Source organism: Labeo rohita, chromosome 5 (genome assembly GCF_022985175.1).
Source record: "Labeo rohita strain BAU-BD-2019 chromosome 5, IGBB_LRoh.1.0, whole genome shotgun sequence".
Taxonomy (NCBI): Eukaryota; Metazoa; Chordata; class Actinopteri; order Cypriniformes; family Cyprinidae; genus Labeo; species Labeo rohita.
In genome coordinates, this window is record NC_066873.1 from 3,594,416 (window position 1) to 3,614,382 (window position 19,967).

The 19,967-nt window shown below is 39.8% G+C and overlaps 2 protein-coding genes and 1 pseudogene across 5 annotated transcripts in view; all 3 read right to left on the bottom strand.

Annotated features, from left to right (window-relative positions):
- Positions 1 to 600: 600 nt before the first annotated feature.
- LOC127166207 (UDP-glucuronosyltransferase 2B20-like) lies at positions 601 to 8,093 on the bottom strand (annotated as a pseudogene).
- A 770-nt stretch (positions 8,094 to 8,863) lies between these two features.
- LOC127166211 (UDP-glucuronosyltransferase 2A1-like) lies at positions 8,864 to 12,466 on the bottom strand. The gene is made up of 6 exons (XM_051111332.1): positions 11,372 to 12,466; positions 10,945 to 11,037; positions 10,481 to 10,612; positions 10,056 to 10,143; positions 9,748 to 9,967; positions 8,864 to 9,377 (listed from the first exon to the last, which is right to left on the bottom strand). The coding sequence occupies exons 1-6, from the start codon at positions 12,095 to 12,097 to the stop codon at positions 9,080 to 9,082; spliced, it is 1,557 nt and encodes a 518-aa protein (XP_050967289.1). The 5' UTR covers positions 12,098 to 12,466; the 3' UTR covers positions 8,864 to 9,079.
- Positions 12,467 to 13,139: 673 nt separating this feature from the next.
- The window catches only part of LOC127165527 (UDP-glucuronosyltransferase 2A1), a 196,047-nt gene continuing 189,219 nt past the window's right edge, over positions 13,140 to 19,967 (bottom strand). For 2 of the 4 annotated variants that reach the window (XM_051110246.1, XM_051110248.1), the window contains exons 2-7: positions 18,047 to 18,692; positions 17,366 to 17,514; positions 15,821 to 15,952; positions 15,425 to 15,512; positions 15,123 to 15,342; positions 13,140 to 14,532 (exon numbers count right to left, since the gene is read on the bottom strand). In XM_051110246.1, the coding sequence (XP_050966203.1) occupies positions 14,235 to 14,532; positions 15,123 to 15,342; positions 15,425 to 15,512; positions 15,821 to 15,952; positions 17,366 to 17,514; positions 18,047 to 18,692 (1,533 nt within the window). In that variant the 3' untranslated portion in view covers positions 13,140 to 14,234. Of the gene's footprint in view, positions 14,533 to 15,118; positions 15,343 to 15,424; positions 15,513 to 15,820; positions 15,953 to 17,365; positions 17,515 to 18,046; positions 18,693 to 19,967 lie in introns of those variants that run through there. The other 2 variants (XM_051110253.1, XM_051110251.1) reach the window with 2 other exon arrangements.

Consider the following 19,967-nt stretch of genomic DNA (forward strand, 5'->3'; position numbering starts at 1 on the left):
GATCAGGAACATGCACTCAGTTGCTCATGTCCAAACCACTGCCCTATTTACCTCCAACCAGATTTTTTAAAAGTTTTTTCTTGTGATAACTTTATCATTTTCTTTGAAAAAAAGTAAAGAATCTTATAAAACCATATGCTGGTTTTGAAATTGTTCCCCATATGGTTTGTCAGCCACTACTGCTATGATTTAACAATATGCTTTTTTTTTTTTTTTTTTTTTCATTTGCCCTGCAATGCCATCAAACACAGATAAAACTCAAGTCATGTATATTAGGCAAGTTTAAACTTTGAAGCCCTAGCATACTTCTGTAAATAAATGCAAATGACCATACCTTCATTTAATATATATGTGTATACACTACATCCATGTGTATTTAAATAATGATGATCAGTTTCACTTAATCTAACCTGTGAATTTGAACTGCCCTAAATGAGATGATAAATGCACATTCCAATGTTTAATATGAAAATAAATGTAAACTGGTTATACTGAATGTGTCCATTTTTATTTAACCTGTAATAATTATAGTTGACTTGTAGCTGCCATGGCTGCACTAGAAATGGGAACCCCTGATTTATGGTAACCTACTTTTTTTATTCACTCTTTTTTACTCTTTTGTGCTTTGGCAGCAGGACGAGTCTTTCTAAAACATTTATGGACGCAATGGCATGTTTTAATAAAGAGGAATGTGATCAGCACAACAACTGCGAGTAAGAAGGCCACTACATCCAGGCAGTGGTACTGATACCAGTTCAGCTCATGTGCCTGAACTCGTAGATGTTTAGCTCCTTTATGCCGCATCACAAATTCGATCCAGTAAACTGCCTGATCCAGAGACTCCATTGGCTGATCATGATGGATTCTGGACAGTCTCATGATACTCTCCTTATACCTGATTAGAAAATAAAAGGAATCACTGCTTGACACAAGACAAGCTCTACAAAAGTACAAAAGCTTCAAAATATAAATTTTTGTAAATATTATTTCCCTTGTGGTTAAATTTCACTACGAATTTAGTGAAGTTTTAGTGAAATTGTTAAAAAAAACATATAAATGTAAAAATACATAACCATTTCCTACCCTGTCTGTACTCCTCTTAATGAAAAACCACTTTAGGGCTTTTTCTAAGCAAATAAAACTAAATGGGAAACTAAACTTCTTTCAGATTTATGAAACTTGACTTAACTCACAATGGATTATTTACGACGGTCTTGAAAGCAAGCACCAGGTCTTTGGAATCCACTGTGTAGAAATCAAGAACAACAGCAGCTCCTTTGGTTTTCATGTGCATTAGGTTATCAGGCTGATCACCAAACAGTGGCAAGCCTACTATTGGTGCACCATGATAAATAGCCTCATACATTCCATTTGTCCCGCCATGGGTAATGAAGGCCTTTGTTTTTGGATGACCTATCAGATAAAATAAAGTCTGTCATCAATCTCAAAAAAGTCTCACATCAGTTATTGTTCTTCATGAATAATAACACATGACACTTTCCTTACCAAGCAAATCATTCTGTGGGATCCAGTCATAGAGTTTTGTATTGGGGGCAAGAGTTTCTGGTGTTTTCCCTGTGTAATGCCAAGCAACCTTTAAATACACATATGGGGGAATTTACTAACAGTTTATGGCACTGAGTGTATGAACACTGCAACAGGTTTACAGAAAAGTTGGGTTCTGTAAACACCCTCTGGCTACTAATGTAACCATGATTCCCTAAGATAACAGGAACGAGAACTGTCAGTTGCTGATGCTTGAGGAAACTCTGTTCCTCCAAAATACTTAATGCTGGATAACATTTTTGTAGCTGAACAAACGAATGGCATTTCAGCCCACCAAAATGGCAGGAGCGGTCTGTCTATATAAGTGACTATATGTACTGAATATGTCTGTATGTCTATATAGTACTGAATGCCATTTTGTTAAAATCTGTTGAGTGAGAAGCGTTAGCATCAAATTGGGTGCAGCGTGGTAGCATGGCCAGCTACTCAATGCTCGTTTCCGCTATCTCAGGGAACCAAATTAGTGTTCCTTTATCGATATGGTTGACTCGTATTGTGTCAGTTGCTGACACTTGGGGAATGCAATCCAATAGCACTGTGCTACAAGAGCAGAATGAAGAGCTGTCCTGCGAGCCCAACCACAGGGCAATAAAGGTAAGGACCCACTGGTAAAGTCCACTCCAAAGAGAGATTTTTAAAAAAGTTCTTTCCAAGAACTACAGTGAACGGCTCCTTTGGACTACAGTGTTTGTTTTCCACATGCAATGATGTAACAACGCGGTCCATTACAATTTCATTAAAATAAACTGCAGCACGGAGAGCCACTTCAACCAGCCGCAGAAAAATATCCATATTTAAAACATAAGAATCACCTTAATCTAGCTTGCGCTAACAGTTGTACACGGAACTTGCTTCTTTGACAAGGGGCGTGGCATTACTGAAACACCGTCTAAGCTGTTCGCCAATCGCAACGCAGTGGGAGAGCTAACCAATCACAACACATTTAGTTTTTCGGAATATGGGCCTTCATTAAACCCAGAACTTATCAAGGCTTTTGTGCCAGGCTGGGAGAAATGTATTGTAATAAGTAAATTACGTTAAAAATAATGCGTTGTTCAAACCACCAAGCATGAAAGCATGTTCTAGTACACGTCCAAAACAAAATCAAGACTATGTAAAAGAGCATAATAGGACTCCTTTAATGCTGTGGAGAGAATGTATGTCCAAGCTATAAAACTTGCGAAGGTAGATAGTGAAGACCAGCCAGCTGCCATTCAGATGCCACCAATACACTCCAACAAACCATGCCCAAGAGGAAGCCATACCCCTTATCATCCCAATGAGACACTGCAAACCCAAGGAGGCATAAGCTAGTGCTGTCACATCCACTATGCTGCTCTGATTGCCGGACATGGCTAGAGTGCTCCACAAACATTCTAAAAGCTTTGACTGGGTGGAGTAACCCACCTTGACTAATTAATCCTTTAAAGCAGGAAGAGATTAGAGGGTAATGACCTCTGCTCTTAACGGAGTAGAGAGAGACCATAGGCGCACAGCCATACCTTGGCTTGAGGATGACTTTGCAGTTGTTAGGCTCAAACTCAAGGTAGAAAGTACTTACCAAGAGCACCTACAGCTCACCCATTCACTGATTGACGCTGAAGCCAGCAGGAGGGTGGTCTTAAGTGAAAGTGGGTGCAATTCAGCTGACTGTAGCAGCTCAAATGGAGGGCCTCAAAGAGCTCTGAGGACCGCAGTTAGGTCTTAGGTCTGTTGGCTCCCCTCAAGAATCTCACAACTAATTTGTTCTTCCCTACTGTCTGGCCGGCCATGAGAGAGTGGTTCGCTGTGCAGGCCGCCATGCATACTTTAAGTGTGAAAGGGTGTGCCCCTTATCCAGCAGCTCCTGTAGGCTGTAGGAATAATGATAATGATGCAATGTCACAAGACAAAGGGTCCTCATTCCAGACTGCACACCAGTCAAAGAAGATAGACCACTTAAGGGCACAGAGGAATAGATGTGGCTCTGGCTTCTGAAATAGTGCTGATGACCTTTGCGGGAACCTACAGAGGCTCCTGTCTAGGATATATGATATTGATATAGGCTCCACAATTTGGGTTAGGGGTGCCGGGATATAGGAGGTCCTTCCTCAGCGGGATTGACCCTGACTTGTCTGATGACTTGAGGGAGCAAAGCAATCATGGGAAAGACATGCAAATGTGTAGTGGGGCATTCTTGGGCATGTCTTGTTTCTTTTATGAAAAATATTGGACAATGGAAGTTGTCATATGAGGTAAAAAGGTCGCCCTCTGCCTTCCTAAAGACAGATCATTTGAACTGTCTGGGGTGGAGTCTCCATTCCACTGGATGCTGGCCAGCCCAGGACAACATGTCCGCTTCTGTGTCTGTCGTGACTACTTTCCCTCTAGAGACCAATCCCAGCTGAGTACCTGTCTGATACCGGTGAAGGGCATTCCAAGGGTCTACAGCCCTGACACAGCTGCGTGTTACTCTGAGGTGGTGGTGTCCCAAATGCCAAGTACTATCTGGCCGGCCATGAGAGAGTGGTTCACCGCGCAGGCCGCCATACATACTTCGAGTGTGAAAGGGGTGCGCTCCTTATCCAGCAGCTCCTGTAGGTTGCAGGAAGAGTAATATTGATGCAACGTTACAAGACAAAGGGTCCTCATTCCAGACTGCACACCAGTCAAAGAAGATGGACTGCTTAAGAGAATAGAGGAATAGATGGGGTTCTGGCTTCTGAAATAGTGCTGATGACTTTTGCGGGAACCTACAGAGGCTCCTGTCAAGGGGCTATAGATATAGGCTCCACAATTTGGGTTAGGGGTGTCAGAAGATAGGAGGTCCTTCCCCAGTCATGACTACCTTCCCTCTGGAGACCAATCTCAGCTGAGTACTTGTCTGATACTGGCGAAGGGCATTCCAGTGGGCCACAGCCCTGACACAGCTGAGGTGGTGGTGCCCAAGATGCCAAGTGTGAGGCGGAATGCAGTCATATCAGGACTTAACCTTCACCTCTTCACTTCTAATGCATAAGGAGTGCTTTAGCTGTGGCACAGTATTATTGTTATTATTGCACATTTAACAAAAACCCACCAATTCACTATCTCGACAAATTAGAATACTTCATAAGACCAATAAAAAAACATTTTTAGTGAATTGTTGGCCTTTTGAAAAGTATGTTTCATTTACAGTATATGTACTAAATACTTGGTAGGGGCTCCTTTTGCTTTAATTACTGCCTCAATTTTGTGTGGCATGGAGGTGATCAGTCTGTGGCACTGCTGAGGTGATATGGAAGCCCAGGTTTCTTTGACAGTGGCCCTTAGCTCATTTGCATTTTTTGGTCTCTTGTTTCTCATTTTCCTCTTGACAATACCCCATAGATTCTCTATGGGGTTCAGGTCTGGTGAGTTTGCTGGCCAGTCAAGCACACCAACATCACGGTCATTTAACCAACTTTTGGTGCTTTTGGCAGTGTGGGCATGTGCCACACTGTGCCAAATCATCATCTTTAAAAAGCTGGTCAGCAGAAGGACACATGAAGTACTCTAAAATTTCTTGGTAAACAGGTGCAGTGACTTTGGTTTTCAAAAAACACAGTGGACTAACACCAGCAGATGACATTGCACCCCAAATCATCACAGACTGTGGAAACTTAACACTGTACTTCAAGCAACTTGGGCTATGAGCTTCTCCACCCTTCCTCCAGACTCTAAGACCTTGGTTTCCAAATGAAATACAAAACTTGTTCTCATCTGAAAAGAGGACTTTGGACCACTGGGCAACAGTCCATTTCTACTTCTCCTTAGCCCAGGTAAGACGCCTCTGACATTGTCTGTGGTTCAGGAGCGGCTTAACAAGAGGAATACGACAACTGTACCCAAATTCCTTGACACATCTGTGTGTGGTGGCTCTTGATGCCTTGACCCCAGCCTCAGTCCATTCCTTGTGAAGTTCACTCAAATTCTTGACACGCATTGCCCTCTGTTCTTCTCATTGTCTCGCTCCCCTCTGGGCGGGGACACGCTCACAATGCCCTGGCCGAAAGCCCGTCTGTATGCATTCCCCCCATTAAAGATTTTGCCGCAAGTGCTGCACAAACTCAGGGAGGAGAGAGCGTCGGTGCTGTTAATTGCCCCGTACTGGCCGAACAGACCGTGGTTTCCCACTCTGAATGAATTACTAACAGCTCCCCCGTGGCTGATCCTGCTGAGACGGGACCTCCTGTCTCAGGCGGGTGGCTCGATATGGCACCCGAACCCCGAATGGTGGAAACTTTATGTGTGGTTGGTGTGCAGGAACCAGTAAGTATGCGCTTATTGTCCCATCGCGTTATGGACACAATCACGGAGGTGCTAGCCCCTTCTACGATACGCTTGTATGCGCTCAAGTGGGCGGTCTTTATGAAATGGTGCAGATTGAATGGCCATGACCTGGAGAGTTGCCCTGTGTCGGACATTCTGGAATTTTTGCAGCAGCGGATGGACGGCGGCAGTATGCTTTCTACTCTTAAGGTTTATGTTGCAGCTATCTCAGCTTTTCACGCCACTGTCGATGGGCACTCAGTGGGTAAGCATGATCTGATAACCAGATTCTTGAGAGGTGCGAGACGACTAAGACCCCCTCGTCCTCCCACCGTGCCACCCTGGGATCTGGCTCTGGTGCTGGAGGCCCTTTGAGCTGCTTCAGTTTGTTGGTCTGAAAGAGCTGTCATTTAAAGCAACACTGCTGCTCGCTCTGGCTTCGGTCAAGCGCATAGGAGATTTGCATGCGAGACTTGCATGCGTTTTGCATACGTTGACCGCTCAGCTCACTTTAGTCAGTCTGAGCAACTGTTTGTATGCTTTGGAGGGGGTACCAAAGGGCAGCCTGTCTCCAAACAGTGGCTTTTGCATTGGGTGGTCGATGCAATTGCTTTGGCTTACTGTAGCCAGGGAATGGAATGCCCTATTGGTGTCAGATGCCATTCAACAAGGGCGATTGCCTCTTCCTGGGCCTGGGCCAAGGGGATTTCTATCAAAGATATCTGCATGGCAGCTGGATGGTCTTCACAGAACACCTTTGCCAGATTTTACAAGTTGGACGTAAGCTCCCTGGCCTCTCAGGTCCTGTCGGTGAGTACAGGCAGCGATTCCACCTGTACTATCAGCCGATTGGCTCTGCGGGTGGTTTCGACTAGGTCATATAGGTGAAGCTTGGGGGCGGAGTCATCACCGTACCCAGTCTGCGATGCTCGCCTTATTACTGATAGAGAGAGCTGTGTTTTACACAGTACTGTTGTACCTCCACTGTCTATATGATACGGCGTGAGGATTGGCGAGGCACAGAGCCGTTGGTCTGGCTCAGCTCTCGTTATGTGCACTAATTTGATTTACTCTGGTGTGCTTAGTACTGGCGCCGGTTGGGGCCACTCTCTGAGTATGTTGTACTGTTATTGTGCCCGGCCTTACCGCTTACATTTTTTGTTGGCTTTATTATGTTTCATGCTTATGACACATTTTTTGCTGTGGTAAGTTGAGGCGATTGCGCTATGTCTTCTGCATAGTACAGCTGCTGTTAACTCCGCCAAGGCTGAGTTCTCTCTTCGCTGTTCACACGACATTGTTCTATACAGTTCTCAAATGTGTCCGCTTCTGACGCAATGTTGAGTGAACTGTTCTTGATAGGGAACATCTCCGGTTACTGTCGTAACCTCAGTTTCCTGAAAGACGGGAACGAGACACTGCGTACATAATCGCCGTCTTGGCTGGCATTGGCCAGCGAAGAGTTGCAACTTCACTGGCGTTGTGCAATAAGCTTTCAGTTAGGTTAGGAAGGAAGGGAGTCTCCAAATGCGTCAGCTTCTGACACAATGTCTCGTTCCCGTCTTTCAGGGAACTGAGGTTACGACAGTAACCGGAGACGTATTCTACTCTCTCTGTGCAGCTCATATGGTTGGTGAGATGATCGTGCAAAGCGCTTGCAGGAATGTAGGATGGTGGCGCAGGCATCTGACCACAAAGCAGCTCGTATGTATATGCCAACATTGGGGGCATTGAGATGTGTGGGATATTCAGCTTCTGTGCCATCAAGTCACCAAATGGCATACCCAGATCAGATAAAAGCACATCATAATGAGATTCACAATCCGTGTGTGTACAAGATCCTCATGAAACATGCCCTTGCATACATCATCACCAAGTGCCACAAAGTTAGACATCAATCGCCAGCACATGAAGACTCTTTCGTATTAGTTATCTATCGTATTCGTATTTCGTGTCATTCATCCAGAAAATAATAATAATAAACTCAATAAACTCACTCCACGCGGCAATGGCATCTTCTTTCCTCATGTTGACTTCAAACACGTTGAAATCAAACCGCTCCTTCCGTGTGTGTGGTACAGTAGGTGATGAAGAACTGACCAGAACCGCCACATTTTGGTTACGATCGACCAGCGCGTCAATGATCGCACGCATACTGTACCAGTGGCTGTACTCGCCCTGAAAAACTAAAACATGTACCAAAAACCAGCCTGTACTCCACACAGCAGTAAAAACACAAACAAAGTCCCAGAAATCATAGTGAAGTATTTGGAGTGCTGTGTGATTTGTGCTATGTGCACAACAAGATTTGGGCAAAGGTCGTGTTATGCATTATGGCTTTGTCCTCAACCTTTTTCTTACACCCCATGAGGATTTGCTCGAAGTTATGGAAGTGCCTTCCGTTAAAGTGTAAACAATCTGACAGAAAAGTTTCACTTTCAAAAACTGGGTGATGTAAGATTCTTCTCACCCTCAACCCTTGAACATTAAAAGGAAATTTAAAAGTTTGATTTAAAAAAAGAAAACAGATAAATATCACTGTTGCAATATACATCTGTATTACTGAATTATTACAAAAAATGTTCATTGACGTACACTGAATGATAATATTTAATCATTTAATTTTCACAGATAGCAATTATTGTATTATCTGCTTTAGAAGCATTCCAGTAAACACTGCTAACAGATTATGCATTCCAGTGCATTCTTCATGGAATAGCCTATCATAAATTAAATCGAAATATATAATAATCAAAAAGGGGAAAAAAGGCAACATGCCATAACTATTCTTTTTATACCAAAAACATTTACTTTCTCCTCTGAAAATAGATTATGTAGGAAATAAGGATGGTGTGTAGTGCAACCTTATGATAATAATAAAAATATGGATAACACACATCTTTTTCCCAAAAGATAATGGATACTGTTGTCTTAAACTTAACTAAAGCTAACAATTATAATGGCTCAGAGGAAAACAGGAATCATGTCTTTGAGTCAGTTTTTCTGCTGATTAAGGAATAAAACCAGACTTCTTCACTTTACAAATGGTTGTTGAAAACAATATTGATACGAAATGCATAATATTTTGTGAGAACATGTGATATGCACATAAACATTCACATGTATTTTATTAAGAACATACAGTTTGGAATGTACACAAAATGCACACTGGCCATCAAACACATGTGATGACGACACATGTACCACAGTCAATTCAGTGCGTCTATGGTAACCTAATTTGCATTTACTCTTTTTTACTCTTTTGTGCGTTGCCATCAGGGCGAGTCTTTCTGAAACACTTAGGAAAAAGGAAACAGCATGTTTTAATAAAGAGTAATGTGACCAGTGCAACAATTGCGAGTAAGAAGGCCGCTACATCCAGGCAGTGGTACTGATACCAGCTCAGCTCATGTGCCTGAACTCGTAGATGTTTAGCTCCTTTATGCCGCATCACAAATTCGATCCAGTAAACTGCCTGGTCCAGAGGCTTCATTGGCTGATCATGATGGATTCTGGACAGTCTCATGATGCTCTCCTTGTACCTGAGGAGAAATGGCAGTGTTTCTTAACACAAGACAAGCTCTATAAAAGTACAGACATGTTTAAATGTATTATGTAACAAGCCATGCTTTGATCTAGAGACTTTTTCTATAACATCAGGATTAAAGTGAATACTGACCGTGGTCAATGTAATCCAATTACCAAAAAGAAAACATTTATATACTCCAGTATACACTGCTCAAATAAATTAATGGAACACTTTCACGCCTTGGATTTTGTACAAAATTTTCAAGTTGAAAATCTTCACTTACTCACTGCTACTGGATTGTTGTCACTTATTTCTGGAGCTTACTTTTTATTAAATGGAGAATTAAGCTTATTTCAATTTATGAAACTTATGACTTCACTCACGATGGATTATTTATGACAGTCTTGAGAGCATCCACCATATCATTGGACTGCACTGTGCTGATATCAAGGACAACAGCAGCTCCTTTGGTTTTCATGTGCATTAGGTTATCAGGCTGATCACCCCACTGTGGAAAGCCCACCACTGGGACACCATGATAAATAGCCTCATACAGCCCATTTGTCCCACCATGGGTAATGAAAGCCTTTGTTTTTGGATGACCTATCAGATAAAATGAAGTGTGTATCAATCAGACATCAGTTAATGTTCATTATGTATAATGAGCACAACATGACAACACTTTCCTTACCAAGCAAATCATTCTGTGGGATCCAGTCATAGAGTTTTGTATTGGGGGCGAGAGTTTCTGGCGTTATCCCATTATAACGCCAAACAACCTGTGCAAATACACATATGGGGAGTTTTTTTTATATAGATGCCATACTTGATGTGTATGGATTGCTTTTGTGATGTATTTATGAACTTTTCGAAGCTTGAAAATTGTGGTGAAAGGAGCTTCAAATAGAGGGGCAGAAATTTCAGGTTGCATTAAAAATATCTTCATTTGTGTTTTAAAGATGAAAAAAAAATCTTATTGAGTAGACTGAGTAATTGATGACAATTTTTATTTTGGGTGAACTATTTGTAATTAACAGTGGAAAAATACTTCCAGAACTGAGGCAGATAAAAGGTGAGTGATTACTGTTCTTTTGCTATAAAAAGTAAGTTGCACACCTTTTGTGGGATCTGACCAAGAGCAGAAGCAATAGTGTTTGCTCTTTCCAATGTCAGGTTGCTCATCATGGAACCCAATGAGAACACAACAATGCCATGATCTCCTGAGCTCTGAACAAACTCCTCCAGCTCCTAAATGGCACACAAATGAGCTCATACAGTCACACAAAGAGGCAGATTTAAGTGACCTAAAACTGAACTGATTTTGCATCGGAAATGTCATGTCAAGGTGTGCCATGGCACTGACACTGCAAATCCATTGTATCTTTTGAGGTCATCGGAGCCAAATCATATCCCTCTCTCCATTTATACATTAACTGGCATGAAGTTACAGTGTTACTTGTTCTGTTCCAGTAACATTCCTTCACATTTGAAATTATGAATGATGCATGCTTTAACACAAAAACATGTAAAAAGCATCAAGAATATTCTACAAAAGTATATATTTCAAAATAATACATTACATTTGGCAGAGGTTTGGCGGGTTTGCAGTGCATTCCTCCAACAAATTTCAAATTGGGCAGGAGTGGGCGTGGATACTGTTTACTCAATGGACAGTTTAATTATAAGGCTTTCAGATGATGTATACAGCTCAGTTTTAAAAAAATGACCCTTATAACTGGTCAGGTGGTCTAAGGTCACATATTTAATGTGCATAAGATAAAATAAAAATGCAAAAAATGTAATAAGTACTTTAAGTATAAAGTAATCAGTTTAAATTTTACTTGAATAAATAAAAATACCCCAAAATAATTATACTTAAATACAGTACTCAAGTAAAATTACTACCCCTGCCCAGAGCGGTTTAAAAACTTTGCTTACGTTTTCACAGTACAAATTACTAAAATATTCTGAATTATGAAAGCAGCTAGATCATACAATTAAAGCTTATATTAAAAAAATACCCAATATTTCACTGTAGAGTCGATCTGCAGTAAACGTCATGATTAATTGAAATATAGCCGTATGTACGATATAGAGGAGCATGTTTTCAACTCTCTCTGTGAAGCTCATATGGTCAGTGAGGTAATCTCGCAAAGCGACTGCAGGAACGTAGGACGGCGGCGCAGGCATCTGACCGCAAAGCCGCTCCACTACATACGCGAACGTTGCGCGCATCGAGACGACGTGCGGGATATTCAGCTTCTGTGCCATCAGGTCAGGGAAAGGCATCATTGGATCAGATAAAAGTACATCATAATGGGATTCTTGAAGAGTGTGTAAAAGATCCTCATGAAACAAGCCCTTGGACATATCAGCAAGGAACGCCATATAGTTGGAAAACACTCGCCAGACCATAAAGTCCCCCTTGTATTTGTTGGCTGTGTCATTCGTCCCGAGATGAATCATATCTCTCAAGACGGAATCGGCCTCTTCTTTCTTCATATTGACTTTATACACAGTGAAATCGAAGCGCTCCTTCTGTGTGTGTGGTACAGTAGGTGATGCAGAACTGACCAGAACCGTCACACTGTGGTTCCGATCGACCAGCGCGTCAATGATCACACGCATGTTGTGCCAGTGGCTGTACTCGCCTGGCATGACCAAAACCTTACCAGCATGACCAACCTTTAACCCACACAGCAGTGCAAAAACAAACAAAGTCCGGTAAATCATGGTTAAGTAGTTATGCTTGTGGGTAAGTACAGTGTGATCTGGTGAACGGGGATCCAACTGTCTAGTGCACAACAGGATTTGGGCAAAGGTCGCGTTGCATTATAGCTTCGTTTTCAGTCCACCTTTTTATTACAACCCATTACGGTTCGCACCTGAGTAACTTCTGTCAAACTGTAAACAACCAGCCGTTCCATCTTCCTCTTATTTATGGCGGGTTACAGAACATTGTTAAAGTGCATATACCGCCACCTACCATACTGGAGTGTGTAAAATCACGGCTTCATTGATCTCTTCTCTTATGGCTAATTGCATGCAAAATAAAGCCCTTACAACTTTCAACTGATTATTTTCTGTTTTTAAAATGCTGTTAATATCCAATTTTCTTTCTCGATTTGATAATATATTCTTGAAATGGTTTTATTCCCTAAATTTCATACATTTTCTTTGTAAAAAAATATGATTACATGGGTTCAGGGTTAGTACCTAGTTATTACCCTGTTAAATTACTAAGTATGTACATGTGGAACAGGACTGTAAAATAAAGTGCTGCTATAATGTTTTTAAGTCTTACATTTCTCAACCATAACATTTATTCTGGTCTGTTTCACTTGCAAATGCTTTTTTTGGATATTGTAATATTCTCTGCCTTTAAAATAAATCTGTATCAAAGTCTTTTGCCAGTGTTTGTCAATGTTGCTTTTAATTAATAATTTACGTTATTTTTTTCAAAAGGAAATCTTTGCTTTGTGATTATGGGTTTGCTCTGTTTTTGCTCATTGTCTGCTGTGTGAGTAAAATGAACATGTATATGTGATTTTTCTAAGTTTTTAAAGCGAGGTACATTTTTTAATGTTGCCTCTAGTTGTTTCAGTATTATTACATAAGATATGTACTGTTGGTGTTGAGTCTGAGTAAAACACAACTCTTGTTTGACTTCCTCCACTAATTGTAAATCCAGTGATATTTGACTTCTGGTATAGATATGCCCACACCAACATTTCATGATTTTTGCACCAAATATCAGATAACTGACAGATAAGGGTGGTGTGTAACACAACATTATGATTTATATTGCATAACTACATGCTGTATTTCAGAGTACAGGAATATGTACATATGCCAACGAACAACACAGGTATAACAGCAATTAAAAATAAGTAAAAAATGAAATAAAACAGGATTAGGCATAAAATATTTCAGAATCATTCATACATTTGAAAAATGCAAAAAAAAAACAAAAACAAAAACAAAAAAAAAAAACATGAAAAAAGCAAAATCTGGCTTAGAGGACAACAGGAATCATGTCTTTGTTTTTCTTGCTGATTGAGGTATAAAACAAGCCCTCCTTACCTTACAAACGGTTGTCAAAAGTAAAATTGCTGTGAAATGCATCATATTTTGTGAAACCATGTGAAATGCTATCTACCTTATTTTTGGTATAGAGTGGGCACAACCATTTGTAAATTTAATGTGTCTGGCTTCCGGTCTCATCCGCATCGAGCTCTTTGTAGCTGTATAAAACGGCTCGTTTTGCTGCTTGATATTGCAAACTGGTGTGTTATACCATATTATTTTAATGTATTTTCTTAATTATGAACACAATGGTTTGTAGTGCAAACAGTTTTACAGTTTACTGCACTTCGTTATTCTTCTCGCTATTTCCCTACAGCATCTTATGAAACAGAAATCTAACGCATTACCAGAAAACATATTACTTCTGCACTGAAAAATAAGGCAAAAGTACATTCTACTTTCAGGATCAGCACCCCACAATTATTATGAAACAAGTATTGGATTTCATTCAGCAAATAACAGATTGTTTTATGTCACTCCTAACTATGGACTTTTACTGCACACATTCTTACACAGGACACAGAGACTGGATGGATATCACCCTTCTTTTTTGTTTATAGTTAAAAAGTAGTCATGAAAAATGACTGGGCAGGAAGAAAAGAGTTTCCTGAACTATTTTTTAACCTGAGGCACTTAGGGTTTTTTTGTTTGTTTACATTTTACTCAAACATTCACATGGATTTTATTAAGAATATACAGTTTGGAATGTACACAAAATGCACAATGGCCATCAAACATATGTACCACAGCCAATTCAGTGCTTCTATGGTAACCTTCTTTGCATTCACTCTTTTTTACTCTTTTGTGCTTTGCCATCAGGTTGGGTCTTTCTGAAACATTTACGGGAAAGGAAACAGCATGTTTTAATCAAGAGGAATGTGATCAGTGTAACAACTGAGAGTAAGAAGGCCACTACATCCAGGCAGTGGTACTGATACCAGCTCAGCTCATGTGCCTGAACTCGTAGATGTTTAGCTCCTTTATGCCGCAACACAAATTCGATCCAGTAAACTGCCTGATCCAGAGGCTTCATTGGCTGATCATGATGGATTCTGGACAGTCTCATGATGCTCTCCTTGTACCTGATTAGAGAAGAAATGAAAGCGCTGCTTAACACAAGTCAAGCCTGACAAATATACAAACGTTTCTAAATATATTATGTGATGAATCGTGCTTGGAACTAGAGATTTTTTCTAAGGCATCGGGATTCAAGTGAATACGGACTGTGGCCAAAGTAATCCATTACCAATGACCACTACCTGCAAAACCATTCCCTTTTGGGGGTTATCTGCTGATGCCTCTTTAGTGCACCTGTTGCCACTTTCATTTGCATCACTTCTGCTTCCTAGAGACTGATATCTCTTAAGTTTAATTCCCTTGGTGTTATACTGTGATGAAAAAGTGTTCCTTTTCATTTTTGAGCATTTTTGAGTGTATTCTATACATTGAGGTTCAATTTTGAATTTCAGTGAAGTTTTAGTTGTTTAAAAACTAATGTAGTATTTTCAATCCTGTCTGTGGACACAACTTTAGGACAACTAAGCTTATTTCTGCAGCTTACTTAAATTTATGAAACCTATGAGTAATTACAGAGTAATTACTTCACTTGGTACAATGTAATAACATGCAATGTACATAATATATAAGTTATCAAACAGCCTGTACAACTCACGATGGATTACTTAAGATGGTCTTGAGAGCATCCACCAGATCTTTGGACTCCAATGTGTAGAAATCAAGAACAACAGCAGCTCCTTTGGTTTTCATGTGCATTAGGTTATCAGCCTGGTCACCAAACAGTGGCAAGCCCACTATTGGGACACCATGATAAATAGCCTCATACAGTCCATTTGTCCCACCATGGGCAATGAAGACTTTTGTTTTTGGATGACCTATAAGATAAAATGAAGTGTGTATCAATCACACATCATGTTCATTATGTATAATGAGCACACATGACAAAACTTTCCTTACCAAGCAAATCATTCTGTGGGATCCAGTCATAGAGTTTTGTATTTGGGGCGAGAGTTTCTGGTGTTTTCCCACTGTAACGCCAAACAACCTGTGCAAATACACATACTGGGAATTTATTAACAGTGGCTCACTGCAACAAGTTTATAGAAAGGTTTTTGTAATGTTTTATTCAGGTCTTATGGTGATTTTCTGGAGTAAATGGGTGCCAATAAATCATACAAATAAAAACATCAGTAAAGTTTGACCATCATTCTGACGGGGTCTGCTACAGTATATACTGTATATATTAAATACATGGATTTTAGAATTTGTGATTAAAATCTCTATAGATAAAACTGATGGGAAAAATATTAACTGTGGTAGCTGTTCTATTGCTTTAAAAATGTAGTCACACACCTTTTGTGGGATCTGGCCAAGAGCAGAAGCAATAGTGTTTGCTTTTTCCAATGTCAGGTTGCTGACCATGGAACCCAATGACAATACAACGATGCCCTGATCTCCTGAACTCTGAACAAACTCCTCCAGTTCCTAAAAGACACACAAATGATCACATACAGTCACATAAAAACTAAAAGTATGATTCTAAAGTATGATCTGCAGACAGCCGGTCAAAACTGTGTATAGACATCAACATGAGAAAATTAACTGCAGTTTTCAGAATCTCTTTAAATGAGTTATCTCAATGCAAATAGGTATTGTTTCTTGGCAGAGCCTATTTACACTAACTCCACCTACCATTGTCACTTTGGGATAGATAAAATTACCAAAGATTTATAATGATTTACAACCATAACCATGGCATACGACGTAAGACAAGTCGTGGCATTATTTGACGCAACTACTATTTACAGTTACTGCAAAGAAAAAACTGCTATTTTTTACGTAGTGTAAACAGAATAATTTTTTGTATTTATTGTAAAAATAGCATATAACTAAGAACATACAATCCTTCTCCATTCCTCTATACACTGGCATATTTTAAGTTAAGTTAAGTGTTACTTGATCTGTTGGAGGAAGGATTCCTTAAAGGGATCATCGGATGCCCATTTTCCAAAAGTTGATATGATTCTTTAGGGTCTTAATGAAAAGTCTCTAATATACTTTGATTAAAAATTCTCAATGGTTTTGTAAAACAACACCCTTTTTACCTTGTCAAAATGAGCTCTGCAAAAATCATCCCATTCTAAGGGGTTGTTCCTTTAAATGCAAATGAGCTCTGCTCACCCCGCCCCTCTCTTCTCTCTGTGGAATGACGAGCTTGTTTACTTTAGCTGCATTTAGCCACGTTTAGCCGCTAAACTTCATAACTACCACGTTATAAGGAAAGGCGATTGCAAAGATTCATTAAAAAACGCTTATACACACTTCTGCTGTAAGTGAAGTTGGATCATGAATGATACGGGCGAAAGACGGATTCCCTTCACAAACAAATGTAATCTACTGCATCTTCAGCAGCTCAGATATCGGGAGTAAGTGACGACCACTATGTTCATTATTACATCCAGCAACACAACACCTCAATTGCTCAATCAGAAATATTCTTGTCTAACTTAAATCCCTGCACCGGCATCAAAACATGGACTGTTACAGCTGATCTGAGGTAAGACGCTCATTTCAATCAACTATCGTGGGAGCGGCCTCTGTGGGTGTGACGGCACACTGACAGGCATCTGAGAACGACTCGATTTAAAAAAGGGGATATTATTTTTACAGATTAATTAAAAACCATGGATTTTTTATCATTATAGGGTAGATGTGTACATACACTGCCAACACACGTTAATGTTCAAAGAACATGAAAAAGTGAAGTTTGCATCCGATGACCCCTTTAACACTTAAAAATCATGTATGATGCATGCTTTAATGCAAAGACACATTAAAGACATCAGGAGTATTACAGAAAAACATATATTTTAAAACAAAATATGGCAAAGTCATTACCTTTGGCAGAGGTTTGGCAGGTTTGCAGTGCATTCCTCCAACAAATTTAAAATTGGGCAAGAGTGGGCGTGGATACTCAAAATCCCAGTAAGTTCTAATCAACCAGATGTCGGTTGCTCCCGCGGTCTCACACATTGTTGTGGGTTTTCCTGTGACATATGGAGATATAATGCAACTCAGTTGATGTACAGTAGGTCAAGGATTCAAATATTTTGCTTTTCCTCCACTTTACCAATAGCCTTCTCAACCTGGTCTTTCAATGCACACTTCAGTCCCTGAGTGTGCCTGCACTATACTGCGAGATTGATAATACAGTATACAGGATAATACAGTATAATTTGCTGTTTTTTTTACGTGTAGGTAAATAATATTTAAAATTAACTTAGGAGACTTTTTTGTCTTGGCCTTGCCCCCTCCTGTAGTGTATGTTATTATTTATCATTTTTTCTGTTGTTGATGAAATAAACACCTGGGTGGGAGATAAGGAGCTCCTGTGCTCTCTCCAATATTTTGCTCTTTCTATCCTTTTGTAACAATTATTTATGAATAACTTTGCTTACGTGTTCACTGTAAAAATTACGAAGAAATTCAGAATTATGAAAGCAGATAAATTATGCATTAAAGCCTGTATTTTCCCGAATTTACTTCAGAAAAAAAGAAAAGGACTACAGAAAAAATTACCCAATATTTCAGTGTAAAGCCGATCTAAAGTAAACATCATGCCCAGTGGATATAAAGTCGAATGTATGATGTAGTCAAGCGTGTTTACAACTCTCTCTGCGAAGCTCATATGGTCAGTGAGATCTCGTATAGCAACCATAGGAACGTAGGACGGCGGCGTAGGCATCTGACCGCAAAGCCGCTCTAACACAAATGCGAACATTGCGCGCAGCGAGACGACGTGCGGGATATTCAGCTTCTGTGCCATCAGGTCAGCGAATGGCAGCATCGGATCAGATAAAAGTACATCATAATGGGATTCACGAAGCGTGTGTAGAAGATCCTCATTGAACAAGCCCTTGGACATATCAGATAGGAACGCCACAAAGTCAGAAATCACTCGCCAGAGTACGAAGTTTCCCTCGTATTTTGTGGAGGTGTCATTCATCCAGAAACCCAGAATCATATGTCTCAACAAGGCATTGGCGTCTTCTTTCTTCGTATCGACTTTATACACAACGAAGTCAAACCGCTCCTTCCGTGTGTGCGGTACAGTAGGTGATGCAGAACTGACCAGAACCGTCACACTGTGGTTCCGATCGACCAGCGCGTCAATGATCACACGCATGTTGTGCCAGTGGCTGTACTCGCCTGGCAACACCAAAACCTTGCCAGCATTACCAGCCTCTAATCCACACAGCAATAAAAACACAAATGAAGTTCCAGAAATCATGGCAAAGCTTTTAATCTTTTTGATTAAAGGCAAAGGTCGCGTTGCATTATAGCTTCGTCCTCAGTCCACCTTTTTATCACACCCCATTACGCTTCGCACCAGAATAACTTCTGTCAAACTGTAAACAATCAGTGAAAACTTGTGTTTCATCTTCTTCTTGTTCGTGGCGGGTTACAGAACATCGTCGTAGGTGTATATACCGCCACCTACTATTTTGAAGTGTGTAAAATCATGGCTTCATGGTTCTCTTCTTAAATTCTCCTGATAAGGCCAGGTGCATGCAAAAATTCATTTATGCCCTAACAACTTTCAGCTGATTATTTTCTATTTCTTTAGTACCTTTAATATCAAATTTTCGTCCTGTTTTGATAACTGATCTTTTGTTACTTACTACAGGGTCTTAATCATGATAAAGACCCCTTATAGTAAATAACAAAAGAAAATCACAGGCATCAGAGAAAACAGGTGAAATGTCCACAAAACCCTGCTTAGTGCCAGACCTATCTCGTAACAAAAACCGAGTGCAATTCAGTAAAATTTTTAAAACAAAGTTAAGAAAGTGAAGCATTTGTACAGACCCCGACAGGCTAATAGCAGCCATGACAGCACTTGCCTGTAATGTTATGTGCTTATTTGTTTAATAAAGCAAGCATATCACACATTTTTTGTGAATTTGTGTTTGAATATGTAATTAATTATTTAAATTGATACTAAATAATATTGAATTTCTGCTTCTGTGTTATATGTAAAAAATGTAAATGCTAATGTGTTAGTATATGTTAATATAAAGTATAATGTTGATATGAAAATATTCAAAAGAAGCCTATAACCATTTTTTACATTACTGTACCAACTATGTATCACTTACAGCAACTTTCGAAACCCTGCATCTGAGTAACTGTTTCTCATTAGAAAAGCAACACATTTGTATGTTTTTCACTTTTCACACAAGTACTATTTTTTTTATTTTGTAACTTATTTATTTTATTAACTAATTTATTTATTTTCAGTTTAGCTTTCATATTTGCAAATCCCCACTAAACAATATTTTAATTTACTTGCAACAATTAACAATATGTACAAGGCAAAGTTTAAATGTGGCATGTAAAAATACTTTTTGAGACCCATATCTAAAGTAAAGACTAATTAATAAGTAATTAATGTCACAAATATTAAAAGTTAACTTTTAACGTTTTTAAATTTTTACTT